The sequence below is a fragment of the Onychomys torridus genome, chromosome 23, assembly GCF_903995425.1.
Source record: "Onychomys torridus chromosome 23, mOncTor1.1, whole genome shotgun sequence".
In the NCBI taxonomy this organism is placed as follows: domain Eukaryota; kingdom Metazoa; phylum Chordata; class Mammalia; order Rodentia; family Cricetidae; genus Onychomys; species Onychomys torridus.
The window spans coordinates 20,358,431-20,378,223 of record NC_050465.1 but is presented as its reverse complement, the minus strand read 5'-3'; the positions used below and the strand labels follow the sequence as shown (position 1 = coordinate 20,378,223).

Sequence of the window (19,793 nt, the reverse complement as noted above, 5' to 3'; positions counted from 1 at the left end):
AGCAACCTCTATCCAATCTGAAAAGGAATTTAAATAACATTATTTTTAAGGGGATAACATTCCTTCTCTCGTTAAACTAAATGTTATGTGTACGCCTTATAAAATGAGTTTGAGGATGTTAACTGCTAAGGCCAGAGGATATTTCCCATGTGAATTGGGATTTGTAATGCTGGCTGAGAGCTCACTTAACTTGTTTTTATGGCTCCGCATCCAGGCACTCCCACGTCTATTGGATGCTAGACAGATTTTGTGGGAGGGAGGTCTTGTGGCACACCACCAACCAGCAGCCTCATTGCTGTCTGGGAGAAGGGAAAAAGGAGAGGGCGAAGTGAGAGGGAGGGGAGGGGCAAGGGGTAGAGCTTTAGGCAGAGCCTGTGTTTCTTTTGGGAATTTGGCCTTGGAAATCACCCACTGTCATTTCTTCCGGGTTCTATTGATTGAAGCAGTTACTAGGCTGGCTGAGGTTTGGGGTGCCTCTCACCAGGAAAGGTGGAAAGCATTTATGGGTACAGCAGAACCCCAGAATCTGAAGGACAAATAGTGAACTGCAAGATGGAAGTACGATATATAAAAAGGCAATTTTTCAGTGATGCCATTTCATGTTGTTGACATTGCAGAAGCTTTAAATATGCTCCATGCCTCCTTGGACCACGTTTCTTTTGATTGTGATCAACTTCCTGCCCTGTTTTTTCTCGCGGAATCAGTTTTATATCGATTGTGTTGTGATGCATTCATGAAGGGATTTTTATATTCAGTTGAAATAAAGCTGCTTAAGGTATGTTTTAAATTTTAGAAAGGGTTTTAATTGTTATAGATGGAAATGACAGGAAACGACAGTGGTGTTTGCTTCTTCAGGATCAGACAGGGCACTGGCGTATACTAGGACAGTTTCACAGTCTTTGCGTGTGACTAGTAGATTGCTGCTTCATAGCCAAGTTGAAATAGTTTGAGAAAATAGAATTTCACAAATTGTAAGAATGTAATTATTTAAAAATCATCATACTGTTTGTTCTTCTAAGTGTGTGTAGATTTACTTTTTAGGGTTAAAAAGAAAAAAGTTATTTACTTTTATTTAAATATATGGGTCTTTTGATTGTGCTCATGCTTGTGTGTGTGTGTGTATGTGTGTGTGTATGTATGTGTATATGTGTGTATGTGTGTGTGTATGTATGTGTGTATGTGTATGTGTGTATGTGTATATGTGTGTGTGTGTGTGTGTGTGTGTGTGTGTGTAGACTCTAGTTGTGAGCTTCCATGTAGCTGATGGGAACTGAACCCAAGTCCTCTGCACAAGCAACACATGCTCTTAACCACTAAACTCTTTCTCTAGTCCCTTCTTTTAGGGAATTTTAATGCTATGTCCTTTATTTACAACTTCTGAGAAAAAACCGTAATCTTTCAATCTGAGGTAAGTGGTCCCCTCCCCAGCCTGCCATTCCGGAGGAACTCAGCAGGGAGCCATCATTATATGGTCTAGCTTTGGAAAGCCCCTCATCAAATGCTTGCAGGATTCATAATAGCCACAGTTTACATGGGAAATTTATTATAAAAATAATTTTACAAATAACTAGCGATTTTATTGCAAATAAATTAGGCTTAAATATGGTTTTATTATTACCAAAAAGGAAAGAAAGATTAGAAAGATTTTCTTAAGATTGCAGTGCATGTAGCATGTCCGTAAAACAAGTGAAAGTGACTGAGCAAACTATGTATTTTACAGCTTTGGTTATAAGGGAGTATTCCTGGATCTACCCACCATTAGGGAGTTTTGGGGAGATAGTTATATTTTATCCTCATGGCCCCAGTCTTGGAGCTTTCTGAAAGTTCTCTCTCTGGTCTGGACTCTGTCACATGTCTTTGGTTGTTCTCTCTGCCTTATCTACAATTAAAACCTTCTTGCTCGTCATGGAGCGGCCATCTTGGCAGCTTCTTTAGTGTGTTCTTGCATACACCAGCAACAGTACCTTTCGATAAAATTTTCTGTCAAAAAATAGCAGAAAGGAGGTTTCCAACAGTCTTTTAGTTTCATTAGGAGCATTCTACAAAGGCCAGGATGGGGCTGAGGCACAGAGGCCATGCTTCTCCACTGGCTAGTTTGTATTGGCTCAAACAATAAAGAGTTAGATCATTTTAAATGAATGATCTGAGAACTAAGCAGGTTGAAAGTTCATTGGACTTTAGACAAATATATCTCTTAGGTTTTCAAAACCTTCCCTGCTGAAATGCTAAGTTATTTAAACTCTCTGTGACACAATTTTTTTTTAACCTGTTCTTAAATTGGAGGTTACTATAGCCCATATACTGTGAGACACAAATAAGTCAACATGACACTTAAGCATTTATCATTGTGAAAACTACATAGTCACACACTGATCATTTACAGCTGCTACAAGAACCTGTCTGTGCAAATTACTCAACCTGAAGATGAGAAACTATAGGAATTTTTTTTTTTTAAAAAATTAAATGACCTGGCATTAAATCTAATGTGGAAGCAATACATCCAGGGATGAAGCTGCATCACATAATTACTTTTTCTCTAGCAGAAATCCAAGTCTAGACATGGAGTGAGGTTGCTGGAGAAGCTCAGAGACAGTGGTCTTGCTCTGTGCTTCCACAGTGTCTGTGTCTACTCGATTCCACCTCTTTCATGGCAAGCATGCCTGCATGTGGTTCCCATGTTTCCCACCTGTAACTTGATGACCAGCCTGCCCCCAACTTAGCCTTAAAAACCATCTTATAGTGAAGACAAACTAGGCTCGTCCCTGTTTCTAATTAAACCTTTGTTTCTCAAGGATTGAGCTATGCCCTGCCTGTAAGCTTAACTACATTGGTTCTGTACTGCCTGTTCCAGGAAATAGCAACCAGGTCTTTGTTTCAAAAGTTGTTTATAACCATCTTACAACCTTACCTTTGTTTCAAAAGATTTCTATGACTACCTGTTGTTAGGAATACCTTGTTAAGACTACCTTGCAATCATGTCTTTGTCTTAGGAGGTCATTATGACTAACTTGTTATGCTTATGTTCTACTCTTGTAACTCCACCTATTTTGCATGCCATCCTTTTCCCCCCATTTGGAAACCCTCTACCTCTGAGCTATAAAAACCTTGTCCTTCTCACCTCCAATGCTGACCTCTTGAACCCCACCTTAGGGGGAGGCAGCCCATGTACACGAATAGAAAAAGCTTGCTTTAGTTATTTTGTCCATCATGGTTTGGGTCAGTGGTGTTTCTCCTTGAATCTTTGGGATTAACAGACGTACACATTATCCCACAGGGTTCATTATTCCTCCAATTCCTTCAGCATGGCTTATGGTGAACTTGCCTTCCTGTGGGGTTGTCCTTTCCTTGACCAGATAGACGACTGGTTATCCTATTAAGGGACAAGCCAATGGCCTGTCAGTCACCACTCAGAGGCAGATTCTTTTGGTTGGAGAGCAGCAGTTTTCCCTAAATTGGCCTTCGATGCTACTGCAGCAGCATTGCCAAAAGCACCCCTGACCCCTGTCATTGCCATTTTGTTCCCCATTTAATGAAACAATTAAGGCCTGAATTAAATAATTAATACTTGATTCCTGAGCATTTCCCCAACTCCAGATTTTGTGCACAGTCTTTCCTTTTATCGACTTTCTAAATGTGGACTCTTAGTTTTTGAAGCATTCTTCTGAAAGTATAGAGAATAATATACCCAAAAACACCAGTTTGACACATGTGAGCTGCAAATAAAAGTCTTGTCTTGTGCTTCTCCATAAATACAAAAATACACAACAAGATAATTCTTGTGTTGTGTTTATGTCCCAGTCAGAGAGTGGTGTCAGGGAAATGGGAGAACAGGTAGAAAGAAAAGTGAGGAAGAAGTAAAGGTTAAGGAAGAGGGTGGGAAAGAAAAAGACACTTTAGACGCAGAGGTCTGTGTAGGAGACAGCCTGAGTTGTCAGGCTACAGAGCGAAAATGTAGCATATGGAGAGGAGTCCTCAGAATCCCGAGAGACAGGGGAAGGGCGATCTTCAGTTAAAAAATGGCCTTTAGAGCTTTGGAAATGAAGTCTTAAACTGTTTTCCTGAGCCGTAGTACAACTAAGGACACCCTGTGGGTCAGATGACATCGACTATGAAATGAGATGCTTCATTATTCCTCCCAGTATAACCAGCAGTCCTTCTAATATCCCAAGCAGTTCTCCCCCGACTAGCTGCTTAGCCTTCATCTTTAATTACTGGAGCCTGTACCTGTAAGAGCGCCATTGGACATACCGCTGTGTGTTATTTGGTCGGTAGCTTTTCATTGCCTGTCCTTGAACTTCACGTTCTTAGAGTCAACTGCACAAAGAGACCCCTGTGCATGCACTGCAAACCCTTTATTTTCATGTGTAAGTCTAAAAGTTGGTGTTCCCAAGTTATAGAAAAATCTTTAAATACCAATCACTCTCCATCCAATTAATTTTTAATAATAAAGGTAAAATTAAGAGAGCTGGCCGAGATTCAGTGATTACTTGAAAGTGAGTGAATTTGGGGAAAGAGCATCCTAGCTTCACATCCCTGTAATAGTATTTGTTTTCTTATTTCATTAATAGTGCTGGGTGAAGCATATTGGAGCATTTTAACTTATACCTCAGTTAATACTTTGCAAACACTGTTCCAGTGTTGGACTTCTCTCACATGTAGACTTGGCGGTAATTGTTCCTGCTCTTTCACAGGGCTCTGCAATTTAGTAACTTACACAGAATGCAGTCTATTGCTTTTAAAATTTACGTGTTTTTTTCATGTTATTATATGAAATATCATGTATTCACTGTTTTTGCAGATATTCTACTTTCTGTAGCTTGTGTAAAACTGCCCATATATATATTGGGTCACAGAAATAGGAGGTTGCAGTGTTTACTGTGTGACATGATGACTTTTTTTTTTTTTTTATATGAGGGCATGGGGGCTCAGTGTAGCATACTATGAAGATCAGAATATTTTCCAGCATCCCCCAAGTCTGTGTTTCAAACTGTTTTGGTTAACAGCCATAGGAAGAAATACATACCACCCTGTGATCTACAAACACATAATATACAGACTCCAATATACTGAAATAAAGGGAACTGTGAAATAGATCATGATATTTTCTCTTCTCATGGGTTTTATTTTTATATAAAACTCCATCAATTCATTTTATGAGTTATTTAAGGGCTATGGTCTACAATTTGGAAAAACAATGTTGCTCTGAAGATACAGAGTGGAACAGAATCTAGTGTGGGCCATTTGGAAAAGGGTGAAGATGATTTATTCAAGCTCTTCTTTTGGCTGAAGCAGCATTTCAATCTTGACATAAACGGTTTAAAGTTATTTCAAAAACACATAATATCAACCAACTTTGAAATTGTTTTATCAAAAAGTAAATGTAATAATAAAATGGTTTATCTTTCTCTATGGTTCTTAAGCATTTATTGGTGTGATACAAAACTGCTTTTCTCTTTTCTCTCTTGACAGATTGGCTACTTGATCTTCTTACGACTTTTTGTATTTTTCCTGCATGGTCACTTGGAAAGTTTCAAACAACATTTACTTAGGCTGCAACCATATTTATACGGTAGAATATTTTTTTTATTTTTATGCTTATAAATGTTTTATGCTACATTTTAAAATTCTCTGACTGTCACTATTAAAGAGCACAAGCTGTTTTATGTTTCATGAAAAGTAATGCCTCCAGTGAGGGCTCCTGGGCCAGGCAGCATTTCTTCAGTACTTGTTTTCCCCGAGAAACTTAGAATTTCTTGTGGCAAGAAGATTTTAAAGTCCAGTCTCCTTGCGATCTGAATGAAATCTACGTTCCTATGAACTATAGTCACCACCTGTGCTGTAGATGTCCAGGACTAACCTTGACTGAAACCTCATATTCCTTGTCTATCTCCTCACTTTCCCCATTCTTCTCCTCAGCCTCCTCCAGCCTTCTGTGACCAGCTATTCATTTCCTACCCAAGGGTATGTGATGACTGAGACTCCGTTTTCTCACTTGTAATGATAGCTGCCAAACCAAACTATAGAGCAATGACATTCATATTCTACAGTAGGTCTCCTGGCACTGTTGGGCTGGAATAGGGAGAGAGGAGGGCTCTGGACCATCTCAGTGTGGTCGTACAGCAGAATATTTTAGCACTGCCTAAAGCAGAGAAGTGTTTTTTAAGTTGTTCCGATGGGGTAAGAAATGTCATTGGCACTGCGATGCCACACACTATGATATGCATCCACTGGGAAGAAGGAATTGTGGAGGGATGGATGTTGAAAATGTAAACTATTTCAATGGGATGTCAGATGGCAAAGTAGTTAGTTAATTAGTTCTAGCTTGCATGTGTAGGAAAGTGAATAATCAGAGGAAGTTGATGCTTTTATATCGACTAATATGGTCAAGATTGGGAAAAATGTGACTTGTCACAAAAACAAGTGAAGAGTAGGCTACAGGCGATTAATAAAGCTGAGAATACCTTAGTGCATGTTGGGATGTCACAACCCACACAAAAACTCACCAAATCCATTCAGTGTTGCTCATACATAAACGTGTTTAAGGCTGCCCACTTGAGATTGGATAGTCTATCAGGGAGCTCATCTCTGGAGAAAGCGGAAGAGTAACCATATGGATGTATTAACATATATCACATAAGGCAAATAATTATATATTATACAACATACACAATATGTTAAACCATATACATGTTTTAATTAAAAATTTTAAGGAATTTCATAGATTAATACTATACATACATCATATTTATGCCTTATCTCCCCCTCAAATTCTCCAGACTTCTTTTCAAATTCATGGCCTCTTCTTCTTTAATTACATCTACGTACATCTGTATCTATCAACAGAGCATGCTGAATCCATTTAGTGTTGCTCATGAGTGTATGTGTTTTGGGCTGACCACTGGAGAAATCTCACAAAGTTCTACTCCAAAATGAGGAGATACCTGTAATTAATGGCTGCCGAGAGAGGGAGAAAATATTATTTAATTGTATATTCAACCATCACACAAAGCTGCTCTGATGATTTATTTAAGGTGTAGTTTTCTTCCTCACCACTAGAGGACACACATAACACTGTAAATTTTAACTAGTTAGGGCAATGAGTAGGAGCTCAGAAGTACTGAATTTAATTGTACTTTAATAACTAAAAGACAAATGGAACACAATGCAAGATAGTAATAAAGTATTTCTCACGAATGATTTTTTTTCTTCCCACAGCACTTTATTTCTCTGAAGCATCCTACCACAAGTATCCAAACATCTTCTCAAATGTGCAGTTCATTCTGAAAACATCGGAAATTATATGTAAAAGAGAACTACATTCTGAAACAGAATGGGGATGTGCAGATGGACCGGAGACTATATATTCTGATTTGGTAGGTTACCAGATATGGTGGGTGTGCCCTGTCGCATAGCTATAAGATAAATGACTATGATTATATGCTCATTCTTATCAATCCAGGAGGCACTGTTGAAGCTGAGCTCGACTGGAGGAAGGGAGATGGGGAGGGTGACCAGCACATGCTCTTGCTTATGCACAAATCTTGGACAATAGATTGCTAGATGAGGAATGGGCCATCAACGTGATCTGTTACTTCTTTGAGAGACACAATGTCATAACACCTCTTCTGGAAGCACAGGACCCATCTCAGCCACTTAACAACAAATAATAGTATAGCTTAGATTCATAGGTTAACATCTGATCATATTCTATTTCATTAAGGGTAAGGATGTAAATAAAGTACAGACTGGCCATGAAACAAACGTGATATGTCACGTTTTCAGTGTTTCATGTGAAATAATGCTGAATATGCCAACCAAAACTTTCCCGAAGCTCAAACTGTCTGGGCATGGTAGTGCAGGCCTTTAGTCTCAGCACAAGGGAGGCAGAAGCAGGCAGATCTCTGTGAGTTCAAGGTCAGCCTGGTCTAGTGAGTTTAAAGCCAGCCAGAGCTGCACAGTGAGACCCTACCCCTTCCAAAAAGTTCAAATTGAGAGATTAAAATAATTCTAGTACACCAAGTTAATTTTTTCTCACTTATGATATTAATAATTTATGCAGTAAGCAATAATTATGCAAACAAAAGTTCAGTGAGCCATGTAATTGTGTATAAGACATGTTTTTCAAAGGACAAATTTCAGTCTCTTTGGTAATAATCTCTTTATTTCCTTCACTTGAATATTTTCTGAAAAATAATGAGAACTGTGAAACTGGGATTTTTTTCATTATTTTAATTTTTATAGCTTATAAATGGAAAATTTATTCTTTTTAATTTCTCAGAAAGAAACAAAATTCATGTCTTTTGCTTGTGTGTGTGTTGTACATGATCTGTGTTTATTCATATTTGCATGTGTGTGTGAATATGTATGTGCAATATGCATGCATGTGTGTTTATGTGGATGGGGAGGCCAGAGGTGGATGTTGGAACCTTCTTAGATTGCTGTGGACTCTCTTGACCTATGCAGTCTTTTCCTGAACCTGGAGATGGACCATTTCACCTGCCTAGACTAGCTAGCCAGTTTGCTCTGAGATCCCGTCTCTGATTCCAGGGAGCTGGGGTTACAGGTGGGATGCCCAAGTAGCCCAGATTTTAATGTGTGTGTGGTGGATTCACACTCTGTCTTTCACACTTGTGAAGCAAGCACTTTATCCCCTGGGCCCTCTCCCCAGCCTGGAAAACACTTTTAACCTAATGTAAGTTCTAATGATAAGGACGTTTGTGAAAATTCCTTTTAAAAATAGCTTTATTTATGTGTGACCCCATAGTCTTCCCACACTCCCTTTAGTGCCTTTCAAACATTAACCAAATTTAACAGGTGAGAAAATACATTTTATCATGCATGTTTGTAATTTTTAAGCCTTAAGTATTTGTCTCTTGCCTCATTAGTGATAAACCATCTATATAAAGAGTGATGTTTGCTAAGTAATTTGAACCATTTGGCTATAATTAGTAGTGGACACAAATTGTGTCATGCAAAAAGAGACACTTGTTTCAAAGTTTAAAACATGTTTTGACAATAAAGATACTTAAAACAAGATATTAAGCTGCAGAAAGAGCATTGATTCTAAAGAGTAATGACCTACTTGGCCACCGGCTGTGCGATGTAGAGGAGGTCTGTTCAGCTTTTCTAGACCACCATTTGCTCCCTTGTAAAAATAAGCTCTGCTCATTTTCATGATCCACGGTCATCATTATCATCACCACCAGAGCTGCCTTAACTGAATAAATAAAATTGTACTTTGTGAATGAAAAGACCTAAAAACACAGGCATCCATAATTGAAAATCTAAGTATTCACTTTAGCCTAGGCAGTTCATAATGGCTTTGAGCAGAGGCATTGAAGGAATGTAGTGTTGTATCTCTAAATACGGTGTTGTGCGATCTACATGCTACACAGATGCTCTGGCTCAGGCGAGGCCGCTGTTAGTTTCTATGCTGGTGCTCTTGAAGAACCAATCTGTTTCTACCCTTGGAAGCAAAGGAAGTGTGCTGCTAGACAGGGCCAAGCCGACAGCTCAGGGAGTGAATACATCGGCTGAGAGTAGCATGCGCAGTCACCGGGTCTTTCGGTACCATTTCCACTTTGTAGAACAAAGGACCTAAATACTATTTCAGCTCTATCCATGTGATTCTCTGAGGGGACTATAACACATTTGGGGCTGTCAGGTTTATTGCCTTTCTTTTTCTTCTCCAATTACTTCATAATCTAAAGACTGTAAAGGATAGTGGAGCCACAGCACTCCTAAATCACTGCTCGCTCGTCTAATCAGCTCTGATTCATGGTGTGATGGCAAGCCCTAAAGTTCCCTAGTTTCCTCCCAATTTCTCCAGTGCGGCGTTTCTAAGCCAGCCTCTCCAGTTCAGTTGAGCATCTGCCCATTCAATACCCATTTCATTCCTTACTTTGGGGAATGAAAGAGGAAAAAGAAGAGGCAATAGAATGTAATAGCTACTGTAGTGGCCATTTTTCCTCCTGTCCTTATTGATGCTATATTACAATCCAGGATTTATTGATCTATCCATCATCCCTTATCTTCCGATTATACTAAAAGGTCCATTCACAGTCTGTGTTGGCCATTGTAAAATATTTTATGTTTAATGCTCATAGAGATGGAGCAAAAGCAATTGCTGGATGTGTTGCACCACCAATGCTCCCATTGCTTTAAAAATCCCGTGGAATTTACATATTGTAAGATACACAGTATGGATTTTGGTTTTAGTTTCTTCTTTTAGTGTCCTCTTAAGTGATCCAGACCCATACTTCCTGCCGACTTGGACAAGCGGTACACTGTTATTAGCTCTGCAGCTGCAGTCATTGAATTCTGGGCTTATCAAATTATTATGTAGTAAAGTCACTCTCAATTTTTTTCCTTTTTTGGGGTATGTGTTTATATACATGTTCACAAGTATGCAAGTGTGTGTCCATGTGTGTGTGTAAGCCAGGGATTAGCATCTGCTATCTTCTGGCCTCTGTCTACCTCCTGTTACTGAGATGACCGATGAGCACCATTATGCCCAGCCATTTGTTGATGGCTGAGGATCCGAATTCAGGTCCTCACTCCTGTGTAGCAGACATTTCACCAGCTGAACAGCCTCCCAGCTCCACCCCTTTTCTGTTTCAAAGCCATCACAGCTTGACAATTTGCAAAGTGAGATAATAAGGAATTACAGACAAAAATAAAGTATGTCTTAATTTTTATTTGATTGAGTGTGTATATAATCATTCTGTTAGAGCGTTGCAATGCTTTAAAACTCCCGTGAATCTCTGTGCTCTTGTGGACGGTTTGTAAGCAGCATTTATCTCCCAACCATATTAGACTGATTGACTGTAAAGACAACAGACTTTGTGACATATAATAATTGTCAGGGCTGCTCTCTCCTGGTCTGTGCTGGGCTGAATCATGTGATTCTCATTATTACATTAAGTCTTTTCTTTTGATAATGCCAAGGCCATTAAGCCAAAGGTCAAGAGGAGGAGCACCAATTTGTCAGAGACAATGGGGTTATTCCTCAGTGGAGAGAGAGAGGGAAGGAGCCTGATCTTCCAGGAGGAGCTGTGGAGTGTTTCAGCAGGAGAGTGTGGGATGCATTTTTTTTTTTTTTTTTTATAACATTTAGGTCTGAAAGATCGAGGGGAGCCTGAAGAAGCTCCTATAGATTCCCTTATTGAAAAGGGGGCAATTCTATGACTCTGTATTTCATGGGTGACACAGTGGCTTTGTTTTTGTCTGTGCTTAAGAATAGAAATTGTTACATGACTTTTTAAAAATCATGGTATTGAAGTACTATCTGAGGCATGTAGTTTGTGCTTATATGTCCAGCAGAACAAAAAGATCTGACTATGTCAGACCAGACGGTTGTAAGTGATGTCAGATGAGTCGTTGACACTGGGGGCTTCCTTTTCTCATTCTCCATGATGTGTGAAAAGTGACATCATATAAAACTGAGATAAAACATAGGTCTTGTTCATAATCCCAAATGTTAACTTTTTATTACATTTTTTTGAGACAGTATCTCCCTAAATTTCCCAAAAGTAGCCTCAAGTTTGCCATCCTCTTGCCTCAGCCTCTCTTGTTCTGGGATCACAGGCTTTGGTTATACAACCTACCTCCTAATGTTTTCTTTATAATGTGTTAGCACACACACACACACACACACACACACACACACACACACACACATATAGTCTAACTTTGTAGCCACATAGTATCTATGATCTAGGAAAATATTGTTTTAATTTAATTGATCAGGCCATCTCAAAGTTTCAAAACAGATCTCTATCTCTGTTTATGTGGACAAGGTCTAAAATCTAAGGACTGTCAGACATGCAGGCTGAGACACCTGGGGCTACTGAGACAATTTCATTTATATGGCTTTTACTTTTTGAATGGGCTCCACCACAAAGCAGAAAATTGAGTTATATGTGCATTTACCAAAGTCAGCATGTCTCAGTCCAATGCCTTACATTATCTCCGAAGACAGCTTCCCTGTGGAGTATTGTAGCACTCCAAACATGGCTTTGGTTAGGGCTTCTTTTTTGAATTACTGCTCCCAGGCCCAGCAAGCTTCTGCAGACCTTGACTGGAGCCATTCTCTCCGGTATCTAACTATCCCCATCAGGAAAAGAGTCAACACACTTCCAAAGAACATAAAAGTTCACTAGAAATTTGAGAGGTTTTAATTTGAATTTTATATGAACCTCCAGCTTTTTAAGAGGACTCAACATGAAAACTACCTTTAAATTTAGTGATGATATTTTATATAATAACTGAAGACAATGGAGCCCTTTAGATTTAAAGTGTTTCTTATTAGTATGGAATATGAACTGCCAGTGATCTGAGTACATAGAACAGGGTGTGTACCTTTGGCTAAACAAACAAACAAACAGAAAACAAGAGGGCTGTATTGTCATGGAATGTGGATTACTGTAGCAGACCAATTATTTAATGAAGCTGGCAGGGAACACTTGGAGAAAACAAACAAAAGCTTCCTTGTAGCTGAATTTGGAGTCTTAAAAATAGTTGCTTAACAGACATTGGCCATGTTCCTTAAGACATGTATTTGGTTGTTAATGTAGAGAAATCCGCATTTCAGAGCCTGGTTTGTCACTAGATCTTTGTTTAAATGTTCCCTGTTGCCTTTTGATCAGCTGTTGTGAAGAAGGGAGACACAGAGGGTCTGAGAACAGTGAGTCCAACAGTGGTCCTGCAGAAGGTCTGGGTCATGTATCTAATGGTAGTCCTGCAGAAGTTCTGGGAACCATGTGTTTATGGTGGTCCTGCAGAAGGTCTGGGAACCATGTGTCCAATGGTGGTCCTTCAGAGGGTCTGGGAACCATGTGTTCAACGGTGGTGCTACAGAGGGTCTGGGAACCATGTGTCCAATGGTGATCCTTCAGAGGGTCTGGGAACCATGTGTCCAATGGTGGTCCTGAAGAAGGTCTGGGAACCATGTGTCCAATGGTGGTCCTGAAGAAGGTCTGGGAACCATGTGTCTAAAGGTGGTCCTGTAGAGTGTCTGGGAACTGTGCATCCAATAGTGGTCTTGCATAGGGTCTGAGAAGTGTGTTTTATTGTAGACTAATTCACTGATAAATACACATATTGATTATAAAAAATATAAAGCTTCTATCAACTATACATTCCCAATAAAAATACTTATAAATTACTTTACTTAGTAAAACATGAAATGTAAGTGAATATTCATTCTGATGTTTGTATTTAAAATGTATTTAAAAGTTTGTGCAAATTAAAAGAACTTTTTGGCAGATCTCTCTTGTAATTTCAGGACCCTTTTGAGTTGAACAACGGGGGCTATGAAGTCAACCACCTGCTTTGGCACTGCGTGACTGCCTGGACTTGTGTTCAGAACAATAGTCCTCAGCTGAGTAAAGTGCTTGACCATCTCCTCTTCCACAAAACACAGCTTCAAACGAAATGCTGGTAAGGGCAATTCTATAAATCCAGAGTGACTCAGAGAGACCTTTGTGTTGAAATGTTAATCACGGCTCTGTTGACTATGAATACACTTTATGGCCTCAGCCCTGAAGACGAAGGCGCTGTGCAGATTTTATATCGGTTGTATCAGTGAATTGTTGCCATCTCTGTTGTCTTGTTTTGCTGGATGCTCTGTGTAGTTTGTCTCTATTAAATGAAATGTGTTCCTGGTGGGAAATTCATTCCTGTGTTTAAAACATTTTCTTACTTCTCATGTTCTTAGATCCGAGCAATGAAGTTATCTATTACATACTGGAAAGGAATGTACCAATCCTATTTCTCTGTGCTTTTCAAAGAGATAGACAAGAAAATGGAATCTCAGTAAGGGTTAGCTTCTTCTGGTCCATGCATTAATTTAAGAAGGGTCATGAATATCCTACAAAAGCAGATTGGGTGCAGTGGAAGGAATACTAATTTTTATAGGTTGACCAGTAATACTTATCTGTGTTTGTGGAGTTCAGTGTGCTGTTTGTGTGTGCATGTGTGTACTCTGTGGAATGATTAGACTCAAGCTAACTGACATACTTATCACCTCTCATATTTGTTTCTTCTTGGTGAGAATGTTTTTAAAATTTCAAGTATGCAATGTGTTGATGATGGTTACCATGCTATGGGATCACTAGAACTCCATCCATTTCCTCTTTCTGTGTACCAACTGTCCTTCTTCCAAGTCTCTGGTTAACTTTCAATAGACTTCTAAGAATCTGCATTTCACATGTGAGACTGTGCAATGTTTATCTTTCTCTACTAGTTCTATTCACATAGCCTGGCATTTTCATGTTGTCACTGAAGGCTGAATAGTATTCCATGTGTACATATACCACATTTGAAATATATTCATCTGTTGGGCAATGATGGTGCATACTTTTAATACCAGCACTTGGGAGGCAGAGGCAGGTATATCTGAGTGAGAGGCCAGCCTGGTCTACAGAGTGAGTTCCAGGACACAGGCTACACAGAGAAGCCCTGTCTCGAAAAGAAAAGAAGAGAAGAGAAAAGAAAAGAAAAACAAAACAGCAACAAAAAGACAAAATGAAAGAAGTCTGTTTATCTGTTAATGCTTAGGTTGAATTTTTATCTTGTTCCTGAGAGGAGAGCTGACATCTACTCAACTTTCTGATTTCAGTTTCTTTGGATGCTTCATCAGAAGGGCGGTTGCTGGCTCAGAGGGCATCCTATTCATAATTTTTGAGTTGTTTGCATAGTCCTTCCCGACTTGCCTTACTTACATTCTAACCTGCCCAAGGGTTCTCTTTTCTCATTCTTCACAGACACTTTCCTCCTCACTGCAAACACCCACAGGAACAGGTGGTGAGATCTCACTGTGGCTTCAATTTTGTCACTTTGACTGTTAGTGAAGTGGAGCATTGCAAAGCTGTGTGGCTTCCTTTAAGAACTGTTGATGTAGCTGGGCAGTGGTGCCACACCTTTAATCCCAGCCCTCAGGAGGTAGAGGGAGGGAGATCTTTGAGTCTGAGGCCAGCCTGGTCTACAGAGTGAGACCCAGGATAGCCAGGGCTACATAGAGAAGCCCTATCTTGAGAAACCAAAAACCAAACCAAGCCAAAGCAAACCAAACCAGCTACTACCCACCCCCACCCCAAATACTCCCAGAAAAACCAAAGAAGAACCTGTCAAGTCATGGCCTTTTGTCTTCTAAATTGGGTTATTTGTTTGCTTGACCTTGAATTAATTATTTGCATTCCTTGTTTATTTTAGACATTAACCCAGCAAATGTATTATTTCTCCACACATGAGTTCTCTCTCACTTCTTCCCCCACTTCTCTCCCTCTTCTGTTGTAGAATATTATTTTTAGATGTGTAACATTTGTTTATGCTGTGGAACATTTGTTTAAATGATGCAAAGATGTATTGCATTCTTTTATGTTGCATTTGTTTAACTCTGTGAAGCTGTGTTTATTGTGCCTGTGTAAAACACCTTTATTAATAAAGAACTGAATGGCCAATACTGAGGCAGGAGAAAGGATGGGTGGGGCTGGCAGGCAGAGAGATTAAATAGAAGGATAAATCTGGGAGGAAAGAAGAAAGATCAAGAGAAGAAGGAGAGGAGGATGCTAGGGGCCAGCTACCAACCACACAGCCAGCCATGGAGTAAAAGTGAAAATAAGATATACAGAAGTAAGAAAAGGAAAAAGCCCAGAGGCAAAAGGTAGATGGGATAATTTAAAGTTAAGAAAAGCTGACAAGAAACAAGCCAAGCTAAGGCTGGGCATTTATAATTAATAATAAGCCTCCATGTGTGATTTATTTGGGATCTGAGTGGTGGGCCCCCCAAAAGACCAAACACAACCAACAACACTTGTCCTCTCTCTTTTCTTCTGTCTTTCTTGGGTGGAGCTTCGCGTAGCTCCATTTAGATTTGAACGTACTGTGCAGTCTAGGCTGGCCTTGAATCTGTGGTTCTGTCTCCTGCCTCAGCCTCATATTAATTGTTTAACCATTTTAAATGTTATTCTATCAACACATATTTAATTAATTTGCTGACTATTTATGGTTATTTAAGTTGTCAACAGGCCTTTAAGAACCAGCTATTTTAGACCTCTACTTTATAGGTTTGTGGTTAGAGATAATACAAATTGCTGTTATTTTTAAATGATATTGAAATCAGAGTCTAGAGCAAGATTCTAAGTGTCCTAGTAGAGGATGTTTCCCAGGACATCAGTACACTGTCAACTGCCTGGGTCATCTGAATCTTCATTTCTTTTTTTTTGGGTGGATGTGAGAATGATCATAAAAGTGGAACAAGTAATGCATTGTGTTGAAGAACAGAGGGGTAAACTGAGGTAAACTGATCAAGTGATCATCAGTGACTGCAAATAATAGAAAGGACACAACTGTGGTGATATTGTGTCCCCCAATATATTGTGCACCCTAATAAACTTATTTGGGGTCAGAGAATAGAAGAGCCACTAGATGGACATAGAGTCCAGAAAATGGTGGCACACACACCTTTAATCCTAGCATTCCAGAGGCAGAGATCCATCTATATCTCTGTGAGTTCAAAGCCACTCTGGAAACAGCTAGGCATGGTGACTCACTCCTTTAATCCCAGGAAGTGATGGCAGGAAGCAGAAAGGTATATAAGGCACGGGGACCAGGAACCAGAGTCTTTTTAAGCTTTTAGGCTTTTGAGTAGCAGTTCAGCTGAGATCCATTTGGATGAGGACTCAGAGGCTTCTAGTCTGAGGAAACAAGATCAGCTGAGGAATTGGCAAAGTGAGGTTGGATGTGCTTTTTCTGCTTCTCTGATCTTTCAGTATTCACCCTAATACCTGGCTCTGGGTTTGTTTTTATTAATAAGACCTTTTAAGATTTGTGTTACATACAAGAATTGTTTGAATAGTGCCAAATTATTTTTTTCTTTTTTTGGGGGCTGAGGATCGAACCCAGGGCCTTGCGCTTGCTAGGCAAGTGCTCTACCACTGAGCTAAATCCCCAACCCACCAAATTATTTTTAATACTGTGTAGCTGATAGTTTTCCAGTGTCCCACCCATTTTGCAGCAGCTCAGACCCCAGTAAATACACAGAGTCTTTTATTAATTAAAACTGCTTGGCCATTAGCTCAGGCTTACTACTGACTAGCTCTTACACTTAAAATCAGCCCATTTCTGTTAATCTATGTGTTGACACATTTTCCATGGCTTTACCTGTGTGCCATTACATGCTGCTCCCTCAACAGGGGGCTGGCGTCTCCTGATTCAGCCTTTCTCTTCCTAGAATTCTCTCTGTCTGCTTATCCCACCTATACTTCCTGCCTGGCTACTGGCCAATCAGCATTTTATTAAAACAGTGTACAAAAGCATTATCCTGGGTTGGGGATTTAGCTCAGTGGTAGAGTGCTTGTCTAGCAAGTGCAAGGCCCTGGGTTTGATCCTCAGCTAAAAAAAAAAAAAAAAAAAAAAAAGAAAAAAGAAAAAGAAAGAAAGAAAAAAAAAGCATTATCATACAGCAATACCGTTTCTTGTATTTTTCATTGTAAGAAGGTAATCTTTCTTTAAAAAACTAAAAACACGATTCTACTTAACAAAAAACTGTTGATGATTAAAGACTTGCTAGGACCATTGAGATGGCTCCTCACTTGCCGCTAAGCATGAGGACCCGAGTTCAATCCTTGGAACAAGCATGGCAGAAGATGAGAATTAATTCTCACCTACACAAATGTGCCTTGGCATGTGCTTGTATACACGCATGAGTGAGCACACACAACTAAATAAATGTAAAGTTATCCTTAACAGATTGACTAATTTTTTTTTTTTTTTTTTGAATGCCAAATGCCGTTTATTGAAGGAGGGAGGAGGTCTTAAATACAGGCTTACAGTACAATGGGAGAACCCTGGAGGGCAGAAGTTCACTTCTGATTTTTTTTTTTTTGGAGGTGAGGATTGAACCCCGGGCCTTGCGCTCTACCACTGAGCTAAATCCCCAACCCCACTTCTGATGTTTTACAATCTTGCATCTAAGCTGTTAACTCCCAATATTCTGGATACACAGACAAGGAAGCATTCCGGAGGGTGGAATCTCACAGGGAATTAGCGTAGGGAGGATGTCAAGGTCAAGGTCAGCAAGCAAGGCAACAGTTACCCAAAACAGGGCCCAAGGCCCTACAGCCCCCCCCCCCCTTTTACTAAAAAATGAGCTTCTGACAGGTTGTGTGGGACGTCAGCAGGTCACCTTACCCATCATGGAGACACCTGTCCAGGCCACACAGGCGTTCAGTCTTAGGTTGGTGAGCAACCCTCTCCCCCCCCCCCCCCCCCGCCCAGGCATTACCAGTCTCTGAATACTCATTATCATATAGGCTCAATCATGTGAGAGCTGCAGAGTTAACTGTTGCCAAAGATCTCTAAGTGGCACTGGGCTTGCAATCTGTGTTTTTGACACAGAAAAGACCAACAGAAGTCTTAACCCACCTATAGCTGGTAGGCTAAAGGCAACTGAGCCATTCCCTTCCTTAACGAGCCTTACTGCAAACTGGAGTTCTTGTAAGATGTATCCTGAGAGCAAATGGAACTTGAGTTTGTAAATTTATAACTTTCAAAGCCAAGATTGACTAATTTTTTTAAAGCTTGCATTAAATCTGTTTACAATAGCATCACATTAAATATAAAATAACTTTTCTTAATATAGTGTGTAGAGTACTTACATAACAAATGCACAGATGCCATGAGGTCATCACTCCCGATAAAACAAAGCACTGATCTGAATAGTAGAACTACACCAGAAACACCTTCATGCCTTCTAGGGAATCTTCTGTCATTCTCACAGTGATCTCTCTGATATCATTGAGGGGAATGTGAAAACTGAGGAGTAAACCATATTTAGAGTAAGTAGAGATATTGAAGAGATGATGAGAAGTGGGCTCTGTCAAGCTTTTCTTGATTGTGACACTTGAGGGATGATACCTTTTAGCCCCCAAAATACGACATTAGTGAGTGTCGAGGAGTAACCCAAGAAATGTCAGTTCCTGTGTGTATCAGAGACTACACAATGATGACTAACATTCAGTTATTTAATGCAATGAAAGACAACTTGACCAAGATATCCAATGAAATTTCATTTACAGTGGCCAAACAAATAAGTAGTTCTTGTCTGTTCATTCTGATTGGTTGGTCTGTAGCTAACTCATATATCCTCCCTCATGACTTCTTAGAACCCCAGTTTTACACTAGCTATAATACAAAAGGAAACAAAACCAATCAGGAGTCTCAAAGTTTGGGAATAGACAGGATTCATGAGAGGACGCACGCACACACACACACACACACACACACACACACACACACACACACACACACACACACACAATCTATCATAGAGTTAGAACAGCCTTGCTGGAGACCATGCTGTCCCAAGGGGAAAGAGGAAGGGTGTCCTAACACCAGCACAGAGTAACACACGAAGGAGAATCAGAGGCCTGGAGACTGCAGGCGCCCCCAGCTGCCACCCAGTCGACTTTGTCTACCCAGAGCTTGAGGTAGGCAACTTGCTGGAAAGCAGGCCTCTTCTTAATGACTAAATTTTATATTCTATACCATACTCTCAGCACTCTACCTTGTAGTTTGATCTTTCACAAAGTGACCTATTTGCTTTGCTCAAACCAACTCCAAAGGCTTTCAAATATAACATGGGAAAAAATACTGTATTTCTGATTGAGTTGTTGGCCAATGAAGATTGCTGAGAAAAGTAGTATGACATTTCAACAGAACACCATCATAAAATCCCATCACCTGAAGCAAAATAGCCAGTTCAATGTATAAAAAAAAAAAACAACAACCAA

General features: G+C 39.8%; 1 protein-coding gene across 2 annotated transcripts in view; it reads left to right on the top strand.

The window, feature by feature from the left end:
- Positions 1-537: 537 nt before the first annotated feature.
- Positions 538-19,793, top strand: part of Tmem232 (transmembrane protein 232) — a 332,354-nt gene continuing 313,098 nt past the window's right edge. For both annotated transcript variants that reach the window (XR_004943602.1, XM_036173475.1), the window contains exons 1-4: positions 538-775; positions 5,470-5,569; positions 7,216-7,373; positions 13,286-13,440. Coding sequence is in view for 1 of the 2 variants with exons in the window: in XM_036173475.1 (XP_036029368.1) it covers positions 590-775; positions 5,470-5,569; positions 7,216-7,373; positions 13,286-13,440 (599 nt within the window). In the remaining variant the exon portion in view is untranslated. The remainder of the gene's footprint in view (positions 776-5,469; positions 5,570-7,215; positions 7,374-13,285; positions 13,441-19,793) is intronic.